This window comes from Bufo bufo, chromosome 6, assembly GCF_905171765.1.
Source record: "Bufo bufo chromosome 6, aBufBuf1.1, whole genome shotgun sequence".
NCBI classification, from domain to species: domain Eukaryota; kingdom Metazoa; phylum Chordata; class Amphibia; order Anura; family Bufonidae; genus Bufo; species Bufo bufo.
Genome location: NC_053394.1, coordinates 320,102,876 through 320,121,885, shown reverse-complemented (window position 1 = coordinate 320,121,885; position 19,010 = coordinate 320,102,876). Strand labels below are relative to the sequence as shown.

General features: G+C 45.8%; 1 protein-coding gene across 1 annotated transcript in view; it reads left to right on the top strand.

The window, feature by feature from the left end:
* Positions 1–18,293, top strand: part of LOC121003947 (membrane primary amine oxidase-like) — a 42,772-nt gene extending 24,479 nt beyond the window's left edge. Inside the window, exons 2-4 of the mRNA XM_040435916.1 lie at positions 3,120–3,405; positions 3,880–4,009; positions 17,438–18,293. Of these exons, the coding sequence (XP_040291850.1) occupies positions 3,120–3,405; positions 3,880–4,009; positions 17,438–17,725 (704 nt within the window). The 3' untranslated portion in view covers positions 17,726–18,293. The remainder of the gene's footprint in view (positions 1–3,119; positions 3,406–3,879; positions 4,010–17,437) is intronic.
* Positions 18,294–19,010: the final 717 nt, after the last annotated feature.

Sequence of the window (19,010 nt, the reverse complement as noted above, 5' to 3'; positions counted from 1 at the left end):
GCCTTCTCAAACAGCTGATCGGCGGGGGTCCCGGGTGTGGGACCCCCGCCAATCAGATGCTGATGATCTATCCAGAGGATAGATCAGTGGTCGGCAAAGTGCGGCTTGCGAGCCACAAGCGGCTCTTTAGATCCTTCAATGCGGCTCTTTGGTGCGGGCTGGCGGGTGGGCGGCCCGCAGCCATATCGCGCCGCTCAAGCTGCTTGTAAAATGTCCGTCATGCGCCTCCTGCCCCGTGTGTCTGCTTCTTCCACTTTATGAATGAAGCAGGCAGGCGGGGCAGGAGGCGCATGACGGAGGGTGAGATGTCACGCTGCGCACAGCAGCAGAAGGGCGGGCAGCGGCGCTCTAGTTCGGCTGCCCACTGCCGGCCATGTGAGGAGTGGTGAAGAGGCCGCCGCTCAGGAAATGTCCTGCAGCAGAAAGGTAGGAGCTGCTCCCGGTGTGTGCACAGCGCCGGGCACTGCACCGGCCCCACCGCAAGTGTCCCTGCCTCCTCCCTTCCCCCCACTAATACATTACTTTACTTACTAGAAGGCACTTATGGGGGATATTTGTGGAGGGCACTTATGGGGGATATCTGTGGATGACACATACACTCACCTAAAGAATTATTAGGAACACCTGTTCTATTTCTCATTAATGCAATTATCTAGTCCAGTGTTTCCCAACCAGCGTGCCTCCAGCTGTTGCAAAACTACATCTCCCAGCATACATGCACAGCCAAAGGCTGTCCGGGCATGCTAGGAGTTGTAGTTTTGCAACAGCTGGAGGCACGCTGGTTGGGAAACACTGATCTAGTCAACCAATCACATGGCAGTTGCTTCAATGCATTTAGGGGTGTGGTCCTGGTCAAGACAATCTCCTGAACTCCAAACTGAATGTCAGAATGGGAAAGAAAGGTGATTTAAGGAATTTTGAGCGTGGCATGGTTGTTGGTGCCAGACGGGCCAGTCTGAGTATTTCACAATCTGCTCAGTTACTGGGATTTTCACGCACAACCATTTCTAGGGTTTACAAAGAATGGTGTGAAAAGGGAAAAACATCCAGTAGGCGGCAGTCCTGTGGGCAAAAATGCCTTGTGGATGCTAGAGGTCAGAGGAGAATGGGCCGACTGATTCAAGCTGATAGAAGAGCAACGTTGACCGGAATAACCAGTTGTTACAACCGAGGTATGCAGCAAAGCATTTGTGAAGCCACAACTCGCACAACCTTGAGGCGGATGGGCTACAACAGCAGAAGACCCCACTGGGTACCACTCATCTCCACTACAAATAGGAAAAAGAGGCTACAATTTGCACGAGCTCACCAAAATTGGACTGTTGAAGACTGGAAAAATGTTGCCTGGTCTGATGAGTCTCAATTTCTGTTGAGACATTCAAATGGTAGAGTCCGAATTTGGCGTAAACAGAATGAGAACATGTATCCATCCTCTGATGGCTACTTCCAGCAGGATAATGCACCATGTCACAAAGCTCGAATCATTTCAAATTGGTTTCTTGAACATAACAATGAGTTCACTGTACTAAAATGGCCCCCACAGTCACCAGATCTCAACCCAATAGAGCATCTTTGGGATGTGGTGGAACGGGAGCTTCGTGCCCTGGATGTGCATCCCTCAAATCTCCATCAACTGCAAGATGCTATCCTATCAATATGGGCCAACATTTCTAAAGAATGCTATCAGCACCTTGTTGAATCAATGCCACATAGAATTAAGGCAGTTCTGAAGGCAAAAGGGGGTCCAACACCGTATTAGTATGGTGTTCCTAATAATTCTTTAGGTGAGTGTATATAGCATCTTATGCTATATATGTGTCATCCACAGATATCCCCCATAAGTGCCCTCCACAGATATCCCCCATAAGTGCGTCATCCACAGATATCCCCCATAAGTGCGTCATCCGCAGATATCCCCCATAAGTGCGTCATCCGCAGATATCCCCCATAAGTGCGTCATCCGCAGATATCCCCCATAAGTGCGTCATCCACATTACATCCACATCTGCAGACAAGTTTAATAAAAGTAAAAAATGATAAAGATAAAATGAAATAATAATCAAGATCCAAATAAAAGAAAGTATATATAAAAGTATGTAAAAACACACTCTTGGCTCATGCCCACGAATGTAAGGGCGCCGTGCCTGTGCTGCGGACCGCAAATAGCGGTCCGCAATGCATGGACACAGACCATGGGGCAGCTGCATGAGGATCGCGGACCCATTCACTTGAATGGGGTTCGCGATCCGCATCCAACTGCCCGCACCACAAAAAAGTAGCGCATGCTGAAGTGAATGGGTGCATGCGCTACTTTTTTGCGGTGCGGAGGCACAGCCAGAAGCACCACGGAAGCACTCTGTAGCACTCATATCCCGGATCCTGGACCCATTGAAGTGAATGGGTCCTTGATGCGGGCTGCACACGGCCAGTGCCCGTGTATTGCGGACCCGCCGTATGCGGCCTGCAATATGGCAATGGCGGGCACACGGTCTTGTGCATGAGCCCTGATAGTCCTCACTGGTACTGTTGACGCAATATTTTAGGTTTTAAAAATGTGGCTCTCGAAAGAAATTTCAATCGTGGTTTTGGCGATATTTGGCTCAGTTGACAAAAAAGTTTGCCCACCACTGGGATAGATCATCAATTTAAACAAAGTGCAGAACCCCTTTAAACATAGGGTCCAACTACTAGAACCCCCAATGACTATGAGAATGCAGGGTTTTCTGTGCAGCTGTGCAGTGAACTTTAGTCAGTGCCATTCACTTACATAGAACTGTGCTGCAGTGGTGAACTGTGTTAAAAATGCATTTTTGTCCTACCCTCAAAAAGAACATTATAAGTTACAGAAACTGTCTTAATAAAAACAAAACAAAAAGTTTCAGTGGGGGTGCCAAACTGTAATTTTGCCTAGGTGAAAAAAGTCTAGGTACGCTTCTGAGCTCAGATTCATTACAATACCGGTATGTGATGTCCAACCTGTGGACAGGTGTGGCACTTTTGAATAAACAGACAAGTTTGATATGTGCAAGGATAACGCTGGTGCAGAGTGAAAGTTACATTTCTTAGATTATTTATGACAGTTTGTGATATTGTGTTAACACTATAATATTTGGTTGCAGGAATAAATAATTCTTTGGTTGCTCATGATATGGAGTTTCAAGATCAGGTTGTTCCCTGGAATCCAGAATGGAAATTGCAGCAAACTATGCTCACCAAGAAAGTTCTGGCGTCTGAAAACCAGGCAGCATTTAAGCAGCATGACCCCATGCCTCGTTATATGCAGTTTGCCAGCAAACAGAAGAATAAGTGGGATCATGAACGTTCCTTTAGGATCCAGATGGTCAGCTTTGCAGGAGACTATCTTCCAGAGAAGAGTTCTGTCCACAACGCAATGAATTGGGCTAAGTAAGTGTAATGTCATAGAATATCTAGCATCATGAATCATTTCATGGACAGTACCTTAAAGGGGTTGTGTGGGTTCAGAGCTAAACCCAGACATATCCCCATTTTCACACAGGCAGCCCCTCTGATATAAGCGTTGGAGCATTTCATACTCCGATGCTCTCCCTTGCCCTGTGCTGCATCCCGCAGGGCAAGGTCCGTTTGTTTATATTTTTTACACTGCTACACGGAGGCTTCCACCTAACAGTGTTGCTGGTGACGTCACCGGCACTAATGGACGGGCTTTAGCACTGCCTTAGCTGTTTTACAGGCTAGGGCAGCTCTAAAGCCTGCCCATTAGTGCCAGTGACGTCACCGGGCTCACTGTTAGGCGGAAGCCTCCCCCCGGTATGTCACATGATCTCCAAAAAAAGAGTTTACTGTGAAGTGATCCTCTTGTGTTTATGCTATTCCAATGTATTTTCTTGTACTTTCTAGGTATAAGCTGGCTGTAACCAAACACAAAGAGGAAGAACATACGAGCAGCAGCATTTATAACCAAAATGACCCATGGTCACCAACAGTTCAGTTCTCTAACTTTATTAACAATGAAAATATTAAAGACGAGGTAAGTATCTGGGAACCTGCAGTCAATGATCTAATGATCCATGGTGGTCTTTCTATAATATGTTTTTACCAGACAAATTTTTAGCATGTGCTGTGAAAATTCAAACCTGATTGGCAAAACCACAGTCTATATCAAATATCATAAATATTTTATGCACGTCATCCCAGTCCCACTGGTACTCTCCACCTTGCACACCACTGATTGTGGAAATGGCCAAACCGATGGTGGGTTCTGGCTGTATAATACTGCAGGCACCCACTGGCAATGACTGAGAACCCCTCAGTCCTATTAGCACCCAGAGGAGTCACGGGGCTACAGTTGGTTGCTATGACAGCCTGGGTACTTGTGAAGGCTTATAGCTGTCATAGCAAACCCTGATCTGAGGCACAGCTTGGCAGGTAACCTGTCAGAATCAAATCACGGAAAGGTATATTCAGTGTTTACTGTACTGTTTTTTAAGAAGTCTCACTGCCTGAAGAACGGTTAAAGTAAAACAAAAAATTAACTTTATTAATAAATATCAATTAAAAATGGGTGAATCTCTCTTTTCTCATACGGAGACGGAGACAAATCTTGTCTGCTAAATAACACTTTTATTCCCACACAGCTTAGGGGAAAGGTACAAAGGTATATATGTGCCTATACCCCCATCTATTTCATCACTTTTTGGTACAGTGTGGGGAATGAGTGTTATACCCACTAATTCACAGACAGAGTATTGACAAGAATATATGTAGATTTTTCAATTATTGTCATACTCTACTGCAGATGCATATACAGTCAGCCGTGCAGTTGTAGTGCATTACCTGGCCCACTTTAGATTGGGGTCATTCTTCCAGCTGATCATATATGTTTGGACCACCAGGTCCATAGTGACACTCCACACACCAGTGTTCCACTAAATGCCCAATTAGGGATCGCTATATGTGGATACCAGCGTTTTATAGAAGACCTCTGTACAGCAGGACTCACTATTAGTAGTAAAATGGAGCGCAGTATACCAATTGACCACCACCATATGGATACCTATATTCAACTCTCTCATCCCGCTCAATGTGTTTCTGTGCCCTTTTGGACACTTCATCAGGAGATCAACTTTGGCGATTGAGAGGCGGTAATCTATCTAATATTTGCGCCAGCAGAAGACGCTGCACGTGTCTCGTGCAGCGCATCAGCACTATGATGGCCGTATGCTCCCGCCGGGTCCTGCTCTTTAAATAGGGATGCGCCCTGTTAAGGGGAGGAACGAAGGCATTGTCCACCCAGACCACTAGGAGGGCGTATGTGTGGTCAGACATCATAATCACACCCATGTCTCATTCTGCCGAGTCCTGGTATATCATGAAAGGCATTCCCCAATCCGCTGACATGCAGCACAAGAGAAGGGGGGACCTTTAGGTGGCTAATAACAATACATAGACAATAAAGGGTACTATATTCTCTAAATATTGTGACACAGTGAAGGGTTGTGTCTGGCAGGGCAGGTATTTTACTCCCTTCATGTGCGGCTGGGCTGGTTTCCAGCCAGGAGAGGTCAAATACCGGACCGGAGTTTATGTGCCGGTCCGGGTTTTGGCAGCACCTGGCAGTTCTTAAATAGGCAGCCGGGCTCAGCAGAGATGTCTCTGTTTTTGGGACGTGAGGCTTTGTGCCGTGCTGGAGGGCTGAGAGCCGCATGCTGGGGAAACAGGCCCCCTAAAGCCTGCTGTGGACTACTGGAGGCAGAACTGCCAGCAAGGTGACTTATGTTATATGGACTTTCCATTGTGTGTGAATTAACACCAAGACTGCAAAGTTACGTGCTGTTTTGTGCAATTGTCTCAAGTGTGAATAAACACTGATGTTTTGAGTTAAGAACTTGCATTTTGCCTCTGTACTGCGCCCGCTTACCCTATCTACCAGAGCGAAACCCCACAATTGGTGGAGGATGCGGGCAAGAGCAGTGAGGCTGGCGTGAACGCCGATATTTTCGGTTTCTGCATTTTTCAGGCACGGTTGTCGTACATTAAACCAGCTGTATTACAACCAGTGCCCCACAACAAAATGGAGGCTGTTGTGAAGGCCCTCATGGAGGCTAATCTGCAGCAGCGAGAGACAAAACTGCAGCAATGTGAGGCTAATAAGCAGCAGCAGGAGATTAACCAGTTGCTGCTACAACACGTGATGGCTTTGCAGACAGCAGGAGCAACCCTGAGCGTCCATGATGCTCGGAAAGCAGTCCTTGCCAGGATTCCTAAGAGGACCCCCGCAGACGACATCGAAACCTACCTGGCGATATATGAGAAAGTGGTCATCGGGGAAAGGCTACCCCTTGACCAGTGGGCTGAGGTCGTCGCTCCATTCCTGGCATCCGAATCCCAGCGGGTGTATGTCGACTTGCCGGACGATCAAGTGGCCGACTACCAAAAAGTAAAGGGTGAGATTTTGGCAAGACTGGGGGAGAATGTGTTGTTCCGGACCCAGCGGGTACCTCAGTGGGGGTTTAAGCCGGCGGAGCCTGCGAGGACCCAGTATTATGACTTACTCAACCTCTTGCAAAAGTGGCTACAGCCTGATGTGCTGAGTCCCATGGCTATGCTGGATAGACTATTGGCTGATATGTTCTGGAGGGCTCTGTCACCCCCTCGCCTGGATTGGCCAGGTGTCTCCTGGCAAGGGCCTAGAAATGGTGGACCTGGTGGAGTGCTACGAGGCTACTAAGACTGTTACAGGGGGTTATTTTGGAAGGGGGGCAGTCAAACCCCGTTAATCTCCATCCCAGACCCGGCGACTTGTTACAACCAAACCCACCTGGGATGTACCCTCTACGGACCTGGCTCCGATAGTCTGCTGGTGGTGTCAGGAGCCGGGCCATGTAAGAGCTGACTGTCCCCATGGATACTAACTATGGCTACCGTCAGTCGCTATATGCCAGGAAGCTGTGTGCAGCAGGTACCCCAAAAACTCCAAACCACCTGTGCCAGGTGGAGGTAGGAGACACTCCAGTGGAGGCTCTGCTGGACTCAGGGACTCTGGTGTCCCTAGTAAGGGCTCCCTTGGTACGGTGAGCGGAGTATACTGGCCGAAAGTTGGTTCATGTGCATCCATGGAGACTTAAAAGACTATCCCACCTCCCTGGTGTCTCTAACCACAGGGGTTGGCAGATGGACTCACGAAGTGGCAGTTGCCCTAAATTTACACTACGAACTTATAATAGGGAGAGACTTCCCGGCACTGTGGCCTGCTATGACAGTGACTGATACCCATGAGACAGGGGTAACCCTAGCAGAGTGGCCCAGCTCAGGTGGGAGACCAGAACCCTGGGAACCTGAGACTGAAGGGCCAGCGGTAGAGGTGACCACCACTTTGGTGGAAGAGGGGGAGACAACCCCGCTAAATGTGATGGTGGGAGACGTGGAGGACTTGACGCCGGGTCTTGAATTGGCAGACCTCAATGTCTCCGGGGATAATTTTGGTACTGCCCAACGTCGGGATCCAACCCTATCCCGCGCCTGGGAAAATGTGTTAATAGATTGTGAACCACAACAACCTGGGGCAGAGTCCGTGTTTCCCCATTCCCCGTTTTGTGGTTCATTAGGATATGTTGTATCGGGTAAACCAACTACAGGGTGAGCCTATTGAACAGTTGGTTCTAGGCCACCAACACGTTCTCGGGGGTCACCTGGCACTGCAGAAAACTCAGGATCGTATACTACAGTGGTTTTACTGGCCCAGCAAATTCAAAGAAGTGGAAGAGTTTGGTCCGACCTGCCAGATAACTAGCCCCCAGCCACATTTCCGTAGTCCCCTAGTACCTCTCCCGATTATCGAAGTACCATTTGACTGAAGAGCTATGGACCTCATAGGCCCAGTACCGAAGTCCACCAGAGGGCATCAACACATCATAGTCATTCTAGACTACGCCACTCAGTACCCCGAGGCGGTGCCACTGCGACATTCCTCGGCCAAACTCATAGCTAAGGAGTTAATGGAGCTGTTTTCCTGAGTAGGACTACCAAAAAGAGGTTCTGACCGACCAAGGGACCCCTTTTATGTCCAAGGTGATGAGGGAACGCTATAAATTGCTGCACATAAAACAACTATGGATGTCCGTTTACCATCCACAAACGAACGGTCTGGTAGAATGGTTTAACCAAACATTAAAAAAATATGTTGAAAAAGGTAGTGTCTAAAGATGGAAAGGACTGGGACCTCTTTCTGCACTATCTCATGTTGGCAGTACAAGAGGTACCCCAGGCCACTACTGGGTTCTCGCCCTTCGAACTGCTATATGGCAGATACCCTCGCAGTCTCTTGGACGTGGCCAAAGAGGCTTGGGAACAACAACCCACTCCACATAAAAGTGTCATTGAGTACGTTACCCAGATGCAAGATCGGATAGAGGCAGTGTTGCCTCTTGTTAGGGAGCATATGAAGGCAGCTAAGCGAGCCCAGAGTCAGGTCTATAATCGGCAGGCTCTGGTCCAGATCTTTAACTAGGATGATCGGGTTTTGGTTCTGGTACCAACCGTGGACAGTAAGTTCCTGGCTAGGTGGCAGGAGCCCTACGAGGTACTTGAGAAAATTGGAGATGTGAACTACAAGGTACACCAGCCAGGGCAGCGAAAGCCGGAGCAGGTTTACCATGTGAATTTACTCAAACCGTGGAAAGATAGGGAAACCGGTACAGAAGACTAGGAGAAGAGGTACCGGCCCGTCTGTCTGATGCAAGAGAGGCGGCTGCCACAGTAAAAATTGCTGACAGCCTCTCCTCTAAACAGACTCAGGAGGCCAGGGAGTTCGTTAGTCGGAACACGGATATGTTCTCTGACCTCCCTGGACGCACTTCCATAATCCAGCATGACATTGTCTCTGAGCCTCAGGCAAAAGTCAGATTAAAACCATACCGGGTACCCGAGGCTCAGCGACAAGCCATGTCGGAGGAGGTGCAGCTAATGTTGCAGCTAGACTTCATTGAGGAGTGAAAAAATGAGTGGGCCAGTCCTATAGTATTGATTCCCAAGCTGGACGGGACGTTGCGGTTTTGTAACGACTTTCGAAAACTTAACGAGGTTTCCAAATTCGATGGGTATCCTATGCCCTGGGTGGATGAGCTCATCGAGAGGTTAGGACAAGCCCAGTATTTTTCTGTTTTGGACCTCACGAAAGGGTACTGGCAGGTGCCCTTAACGTAGGCTGCCAAAGAGAAAACTGCCTTAATCACGCCTGAGGGGCTGTATCAATATAAGGTCTTAGCCTTTGGTGTGCCACTTTTCAGCGACTAATGGACATTGTGCTTCGTCCACATCGTTGGTACACTTCGGCTTACCTGGACGATATTGTCATCCACAGTACCGACTGGTAAAGTCCCCTACTGAAAGTGCAGGCTGTAGTGGACTCCCTTCGGAAAACTGGCCAAACCGCTAAACCCAAAAAATGTGCGATAGGGTTAGAAGGGGTATGCCATTGGGCGCAGAGTCATCAAACCCCAAGTGAACAAAATAGAGGTGATACGGAATTGGCCCCGACCTGTCAACACTAGGCAAATAAAGTCATTCCTGGGAATGGTGGGCTATTACATGAGGTTTCTTCCCCACTTTGATACTCTAGCCACGCCCTTAACAGAGCTCTTGAAGGGACAAAAATCAGTGATGGTTCGCTGGGATGATCGGGCGGAAGAGGCTTTTGCCGCTTTGAAGTCGGCCCTGTTTGGGTCACCGGTTTTGGTGACACCCGACTTCAAGAGGGAGTTCGTGGTACAAACGGATGCCACCGAAGTAGGCCTCGGTGCTGTACTGTCTCAGGAAGTCAACGGGGAGGAGCATCCCATTGTCTTCCTAAGACGCAAGCTCACCCCAGCCGAAACCAGGTACAGTATAGTGGAGAGAGAGTGCCTGGCTAAAAAGTGGGCACTGGAGTCTCTCCGCTGTTATTTGTTGGGGATAAAGTTCCGCCTAATGACCGACCACTCCTCTCTCAAGTGGATGAGCCAGGCCAAAGATAGGAATGCCTGGGTCACCAGATGGTTTTTGTCTCTGCAGAACTTTAAGTTGTCCGTAGAACACAGAGCAGGCCGGTTGCAGGGAAACGCAGATGCCCTGTCCCGGGTGCATTGTCTGGTGTGTGTCCACTCCCTCAGGGTTGAACAAAGGGGGGGGGGGGGGGATGTGACACAGTGAGGGGTTGTGTCTGGCAAGGTATTTTCCTCCCAGCATGTGCAGCTGGGCTGGTTTCCATCCAGGTCAAATACCGGACCAGAGTTTAAGTGCCGGTCCAGGTTTCGGCAGCACCTGGCTGTCCTTAAATAGGCAGCTGGGCTCAGCAGAGATTTCTCTGTTTTTGGGATGTGAGGCTTTGTGCCGTGCTGGAGGGCTGAGAGCCGCATGCTGGGGAAACAGGCCCCCTAAAGCCTGCTGTGGACTACTGGAGGCAGAACTGCCACCAAGGTGACTTATGTTATATGAACTCTCCATTGTGTGTGAATTAACACCAAGACTGCAAAGTTACGTGTTGTTTTGTGCAATTGCCTCAAGTGTGAATAAACACTGACGTTTTGAGTTAAGAACTTGTATTTTGCCTCTGTACTGCGCCCACTTACCCTATCTCTCAGAGCGAAACCCCACAATATGGAAAGCGAAGCTACAGGGGAAAAACACAAAGAGGGAACCGCGTGTTCTCATCATTATAATGTTATATCATCATATCATGCTGGTAAAGTATACATAATGAAAATCAGTTATCAACTGGTTGTTTTGTTATGGAGACTGTGAATATTATATGTAATTAATAAGGAGGGAAGATAGGACCCATAATGAAAAATTTAAGGGTCACTACTCTATACTGGACTACTCAATAAAGCACATAAAACTACTAGCTTCATTTAGCCCCTTCGGTCTCTCAGTAGTAAGACGGAAGATCTACTCCAGTTCTTTTTGGAGTATTCTCTTGTCCAGATTCCCTCCTCTTGGAGATTGGTGTACATGTTCAATGCCTTGGAAATGCATAACTTTAGTATTACCAGCATGCATATCACCCACGTGTCGTGCAATTGGGGTGTCACGGTTATTTCGGACATCATTTAGATTTTCCCCTATTCTGCATTTCAGTTCGCGTATCGTTTTGCCGACATATTGCAGGCCGCATCTGACAAACACATAGTGCAACAGCACTCTACAAACCAAAAGTAGAGTACAAAAGTATATTACATTGTAAATGCTATGCTAATAACTTAGAGATGCTTAGCAAAATATACATCTGACAAACACATAGTGCAACAGCACTCTACAAACCAAAAGTAGAGTACAAAAGTATATTACATTGTAAATGCTATGCTAATAACTTAGAGATGCTTAACAAATAAATTTTGTACAAAATCATTTGAGCCCGTCTGCCGCACGCCAAGGCGATCTCTATAAGACGGGTCCTAACACTAAAGCTCACCTGTTGGGTGCCATAACAGCGACCATGAAATCCAGGAAGTGCAGGTCCCACATGCATGCTGGGCCACTTTTGATCATTAACTGTGTGGAGCCAAAATGGCCTTCATTGAATCCAGGGACTACAAATACCAGCATACATGCTGAGCAGACTATATACTCATGCTAATTAAAATCAAAAGGGGCCCAGCATGCATGTGGGATGTGGATTTCATGTTCGCTGTTATGGCACCCAACAGGTGAGCTTTAGTGTTAGGACCCGTCTTATAGAGATCGCCTTGGCGTGCGGCAGACGGGCTCAAATTATTTTGTACAAAATGTATTTGCTAAGCATCTCTAAGTTATTAGCATAGCATTTACAATGTAAGATACTTTTGTACTCTACTTTTGGTTTGTAGAGTGCTGTTGCACTATGTGTTTGTCAGATGTATATTTGCAGCCACACTAGCGACATGCACCTGCGCATTGGGATGTGCTGACCCCTCCCCCCCCTTTTAGTGTTTGTAATATTGCAGGCCGCAGTCACATGTCATCAAGCAAATGACTGCCGTGGTTCTGCATGTAATTAATAATCAAATGTTGTACGTTTCAGAGGTGACTGTGCTGGTAAATGTTTTGCCTGTCTTGATAGAGTTGAATGCGACACAGCCGCTGCATCTATATGTGCCTTCGTTCCTCGCCTTAATAGGGCGCATCCCTATTTAAAGAGCAGGACCCTGCATGCAGGACTTTTGTCTCCACTTAAAAATCTTCTTCTGAGCGGAAACATAACGGACCCCATTATAATGTATGGGGTCCAAAGGGCTCCGTTTGACTCAGTTTGGCGTCAGTTATGTGACTTTTCCGTCCTTTCCGTTCTCCTGCTCCTAGACGGAGCAGGAGAACGGAAAGCCAGAACGGTGATGTGAACGAAGCCTTAGCTGAGCATTCATGTGAATGGGGATTGTCAGGAGTAATAGCTGTTTGCCAAGCAAGTGTTTGGCCGAGTGCTATATAAAGCTGGCCATACAAATTGGTTGACTGTAAATAGCAGTTGAACAAACATCTGGTGAATGTTTGTTTTACAGACATGACCATACATATTTTAGTCCATTTTGGCCTTCACATTTATTCAAACTGGCCATACATGTTTAATAAAAATGGCAATGGATGAAAGATCTTTCTGGGAAGGCTCTTTCAGAGAAAGATCTTTCATTTACAAATGATATTTCTTGGAATGAAAGATCTATTGTCTTTTGGATGAAAATATAAAACACGGCCAACTTCTTTTCAAGCAATAATGATCTGTCATCAGTAAGCTAAAACAATCATTTGTTGTTAAATGTCTATTAACTTTACACTAAGGGTACTTTCACACTAGCGTTAAAGTTTTCCGGTATAGAGTTCCGTCATAGGGGCTCAATACCGGAAAAAAAAGCATCAGTTTTGTCCTAATGCATTCTGAATGGAAAGCAATCCGTTCAGTATGCTTCAGGATGTCTTCCGTTTCGTCCCTTTTATGGTATTTGGCCGGAGAAAATACTGCAGCATGCTGCGTTTTTTTCTCCGGCCAAAATTCCGGAGCACTTGCCGGATTTCCATTGAAATGTATTGCCGGATCCGGTACGAAGTGTTCAGGAAATTGCCGCATTGATGGATCTGGTTTTCCGGTCTGCGCATGCGCAGACCTTTAAAAATGTGAAAACAATAAATACCGGATCCGTTTTTCCAGATCACACTGGAGAAACGGATCCGGTATTTCAATGCATTTGTCAGACAGATCTGCATCCAGATCCGGAAACAAATGATATCAGTCTGCATATGGATTTCCGGATCCGGCAGGCAGTTCCAGCAACGGAACTGCATGCCGGATTCTTCTAACACTAGTGTGAAAGTGCCCTAAGGGTACGGCCATATGGACGGGTTTCTGCATGCAGTTTTAAAAGACAAAATCAGGAGTAGATCTTAAAAGGAGAGAAAATATAAAGGACAGATATAATGTATTTTTGAATTCACTCCAGGTTTGGAGAAGACACCACATCTGGCCTTTATATTTTCTCTCCTTTTAAGATCTACTCCTTATTTCGTCTTTTAAAATTGCATGCAGAAACCTGACCATACGGTCATACCCTATTGTGTATGTGTAACTTTAGGCTTGCAATACACGCTAGATACACATTAGGTAGCTGTCAGCTGAACAAGCTATCTCTCCTGACTGCATTTGTTCTGACTGGGTGAACGGGGCTCCTCTGGTTGCAGTTTATGTTGTTGTGGAAATTTTATTATGCGGACATTTTATCTTAGGATGTGTGTGTTTTTATAGATTGTCATCTGTCTCCCTGTGTCGGATTTAGCCAGAGAGCGCTCTAGCAGAGGGTACTTTGGCTGAATCGGGACCAGTGGTAAAACCGTCAGTATGAAAACCTTCTCATGGGCTTGGAGACGTGTTCTCAGTGTGTAGGGGGGCGTTTGCCGGTTTGTGAGCACTAAATGCAAGCACTGGGCTTCTTCCCTTCAAATGTCTATACACATTAGAGAAGTGAAGTCTGCATAACGAGAGATACATATTATACCTCTGCTGCGGCTTCGCTATCCCTTTCTGGATACATATCTGCTTTTAAGACATGCATATCTGCCTTGTCGGTATACTCGTACCGTATACTGACAATAACCGTAGCAATGTCTCGCAGATAATCTCAAACCTATAAGAACCAGTAGAATGATCTTTATTAGATACTGATCACTTTTGAGCAGTATTGAATGAGGTCCATTCTGACAGTGATGGGGGGTGGGCGGCCACCTGGCTGATCAGACAATGGACATGACTCATCCTTCCTTATACAGGGATGGGGTGTGTGCATTGTCTGTCCAGCCACATTGATTGCCCCTCCCTGTCCTTTGACATGTCATCACTTCCTGTATGTCATCACTTCCTGTATCCTTGTCTTGGGCCAGCCCCTTTTACACCTTTTTTTAGTAAATAAAAGACACAGACTGAGCAGGGCGGGAAGGGGTTGCTCAGCAAGAATTTAATCAAGATGGTAGCACCTGGGTCTGTCTCTGACTGCGGCTGAGGGAAGAGAGATTCACCTATTTCTTTACACAAAGTTTGATGCGAGATTACAACTATTAATATTTCTACAACAATGTGAACAAAAGGATCAAGTAGCTGAACTGCCCAAGCCTTATCTACTCAGACATCTGTTGTCAGGGTAGAATTGAAAGGCCCCATTAGATGGGTAAGCAGTCATGCCAAATCAGGGAGTTTGATTAAGGCTACATTCACACGACCATATGTGTTTTGCGGTCCGCCCAAAATATGGATAACGTCCTTTTGACATCTGTATTGCATAGATTTTTTTGCGGATCAGTTGTAAAAATTTCCTTCTCCGCATGTTTTTTGCGGCGCTACGGAACGGACAAACAGATGCTAACAGCACACGGTGTGCTGTCCACTTTTTTTGATGACCCATTGAAATGAGTCCGCAAAAAAAAACAGAATGGACATGGAAACAAAATCCATTCGTGTACGAGGCCTAGTGCTACAACAAATACTGGCAATTTTATCCGTACTTTCCCTTATTGCATAAATAGAACAGTATACAGTATATCAATATCAACTGTCTACAACTGTCTTTCTATAAAGAGATTCCAGAAGGACTTCTTATATTTCTTATAATTGTATGCACTTGTACTGGTTTTTGGTTGAGTAATAAAGCATCTAAACTTGATAGTCGAAACAATTTAGAACACAATATAGTTTTACAGTCATTTTTATGTCAGTAAGAAATTTAAAATGGTTTTATGTTTTATACTGATGACCAGGGCCATAGCTATAGTAGAAGCTATGGGGCCCAGCCTCAGCCACCTGGGAGGAGGACTGAAGGATTGTATGGTTAGGGCCCCCTCAACAGTATTATGCAATGATAATATATACGGTGACAGTATATACAGTGACATGACATGAATATATACAGTGGATATAAAAAGTCTACACACCCCTGTTAAAATGTCAAGTTTCTGTGATGTAAAAAAATGAGACAAAGATAAATCATTTCAGAACTTTTTCCACCTTTAATGTGACCTATAAACTGTACAACTCAATTGAAAAACAAACTGAAATCTTTTAGGTGGAGGGAAGAAAAAATATAAAAATAAAATAATATGGTTGCATAAGTGTGCACACCCTTAAACTAATACTTTGTTGAAGCACCTTTTGATTTTATTACAGCACTCAGTCTTTTTGGGTATGAGTCTATCAGCATGGCACATTTTGACTTGGCAAGATTTGCCCACTCTTCTTTGCAAAAACACTCCAAATCTGTCAGATTGCGAGGGCATCTCCTGTGCACAGCCCTCTTCAGATCACCCCACAGATTTTCAATTGGATTCAGGTCTGGGCTCTGGCTAGGCCATTCCAAAACTTTAATCTTCTTCTGGTGGAGCCATTCCTTTGTTGATTTGGATGTATGCTTTGGGTCGTTGTCATGCTGAAAGATGAAGTTCCTCTTCATGTTCAGCTTTCTAGCAGAAGCCTGAAGGTTTTGTGCCAACTTTGACTGGTATTTGGAACTGTTCATAATTCCCTCTAGCTTAACTAAGGCCCCAATTCCAGCTGAAGAAAAACAGCCCCAAAGCATGATGCCACCACCATGCTTCAGTGTGGGTATGGTGTTCTTTTGGTGATGTGCAGTGTTATTTTTGCGCCAAGCATATCTTTTGGAATTATGGCCAAAATGTTCAACCTTGGTTTCATCAGACCATAACACCTTTTCCCACATGCTTTTGGGAGACTTCAGATGGGTTTTTGCAAAATGTAGCCTGGCTTAGATGTTATTCTTCGTAAGAAAAGGCTGTCATCTTGCCACTCTACCCCATAGCCCAGACATATGAAGAATACGGGAGATTGTTGTCACATGTACCACACAGCCAGTACTTGCCAGATATTCCTGCAGGTCCTTTAATGTTGCTGTAGGCCTCTTGGTAGCCTCCCAGACCAGTTTTCTTCTCGTCTTTTCATCAATTTTGGAGGGACGTCCAGTTCTTGGTAATGTCACTGTTGTGCCATATTTTCTCCACTTGATGACTGTCTTCACTGTGTTCCATGATATATCTAATGCCTTGGAAATTCTTTTGTACCCTTCTCCTGACTGATACCTTTTAACAATGAGATCCCTCTGATGCTTTGGAAGCTCTCTGTGGACCATGGCTTTTGCTGTAGGAGGGGACTAAGAAAATATCAGGAAAGACCAACTAGAGCAGCTGAACTTTATTTGGGGTTAATCAGAGGCACTTTAACATGATTTTGAATGTGATTGCTTAATTCTGAACACAGTTACATCCCAAGTTTTAAGATGTGTGCACACTTATGCAACCACATTATTTTAGTTTATTTTGTTTTCTTCCCTCCACCTAGAAGATTTCAGTTTGTTTTTTAATTGAGTGGTACAGTTTGTAGGTCACATTAAAGATGGAAAAAGTTCTGAAATGATTTATCTTTGTCTCATTTTTTTACAGCACAGAAACCTCACATTTTAACAGGGGTGTGTAGACTTTTTATATCCACTGTACGTGTAAGAAACAGACAGAGCAGCTGCAGGAGTGAGGGTTGCATGGGAGCAAAGGATTGCTGGGGGTTGATGGTTCATTTAAAAAATTTGCTGGGGGGCCAAGTCAGTTTCAGTTACACCACTGCTGATGACCTGTCCTCAGGATAGGTCACCAGTATTTGATCGGTGGGGGTCCCGGGTCTTAATGAGGTAGCTCATGGCCTTCTCCCAGCTTACCCTAGGCCAGTGACGTCAATTAGAGTGAATGGGACTGAGCTGCGATACCAAGCAGAGCCGCTATATAATGTACGGCGCTGTGCTTGGTAAGCTGCGAGGAGTCCACGGCTCTCACTGGAGTGCTGCGGCCTCCTCAAACAGCTGATTGGTGCTAGACCAAATTGTCAGACCCCCACCATTCAGATAAAACAGTTGGAAAACTCCTTGGCTATTGGTTGCAAATTGAATAACTATTGCTTTGTTTCTAGGATTTGGTGGCTTGGATAACAACTGGCTTCCTGCACATTCCTCATGCAGAGGACATCCCCAACACAGTGACAGCCGGAAATGGAGTGGGCTTCTACCTCAGACCTTACAACTATTTCAATGAGGATCCTTCAGTCTTTTCAGAAGATGCTGTGTATTTCCATCCAAATGAAGACCTAACTTCATGTAGTGTCAACCCTCTAGCCTGTTTATCTCAAACAGCCTCATGTGCTCCTAAAGTGCCTCCATTTACTTACAAAGGGTTTGATAACGAGTATATTGTACTCTAGGAAAATTGATATTGCTGGGGACTGTAAAACACACATTTAGGTTTTTAAGAGTAAACAATAATAATTGATAAACATGTCTATAATATCACTAAATTGACACTTTTAAGATATGTGCTGATTTAATTCCGGGTTAGATGAGAATTCCCGACTACTGTGGACATTCTTGACCAGTTTTCAGTAGAGTAGAAGGCAGCCGCATATTGTTGACGGTCTTATCAACATTACATCTTAGGTAGGTATCTGCATGTCCTTGGACTACTATGTGTAAAGCTGGTCATACACATTCGATTCACCACCATATGTTTGGAAAGTGAAGGGCAGTTGGATTTTAACAGACACAGTTTTTTTTCCCTGAAAAAACTAACTGCTGCCAATAGTGTCTGGAAGTCTCTTACTTCCCTCTCCCTTTTCACGACACATAGAGGCTCAGCCTAGCTGATCTTGCATGTGTATGGGGAGGTAGGGAGAGACAGAAATATAAACGCAACACTTTCGGTTTTGCTCCCATTTTGCATGAGCTGAACTCAAAGATCTGAAACATTTTCTACATACACAAAAGACCTATTACTCTCAAATATTGTTCACAAATCTGTCTAAATCTGTGTTAGTGAGCACTTCTCCTTTGCCGAGATAATCCATCCCACCTCACAGGTGTGGCATATCAAGGTGCTGATAAGACAGTATGAATATTGCACAGGTGTGCCTTAGCCTGCCCACAATAAAAGGCCAGTCTGCAATGTGCAGTTTGATCATACAGCACAATGCCACAGATGTCGCAATGTTTGAGGGAGCGTGCAATTGGCATGCTGACTGCAGGAATGTCTACCAGAGATGTTGCCTGTGCAATGAATGTTCATTTCTCTACCATAAGCCATCTCCAAAGGCGTTTCAGAGAATTTGGCAGTACATCCAACCAGCCTCACAACCGCAGACCACGTGTAACCACACCAGCCCAGGACTTCCAAATCCAGCATGTTCACCTCCATGATCGTCTGAGACCAGCCACCCGGACAGCTGCAGCAACAATCGGTTTGCATAACCAAAGAATTTCCGCACAAACTGTCAGAAACCGTCTCAGGGAAGCTCATCTGCATGCTCGTCATCCTCATCGGGGTCTGGACCTGACTACGATTCGTCGTCGTAACCGACTTAAGAGGGCAAATGCATACATCTGACGACGTCTGGCACATTGGAGAGGCGTTCTGTTCACGGATGAGTCCCACTTTTCACTGTTCAGGGCAGATGGCAGACAGCGTGTGTGGCATCGTGTGGGTGAGCGGTTTGC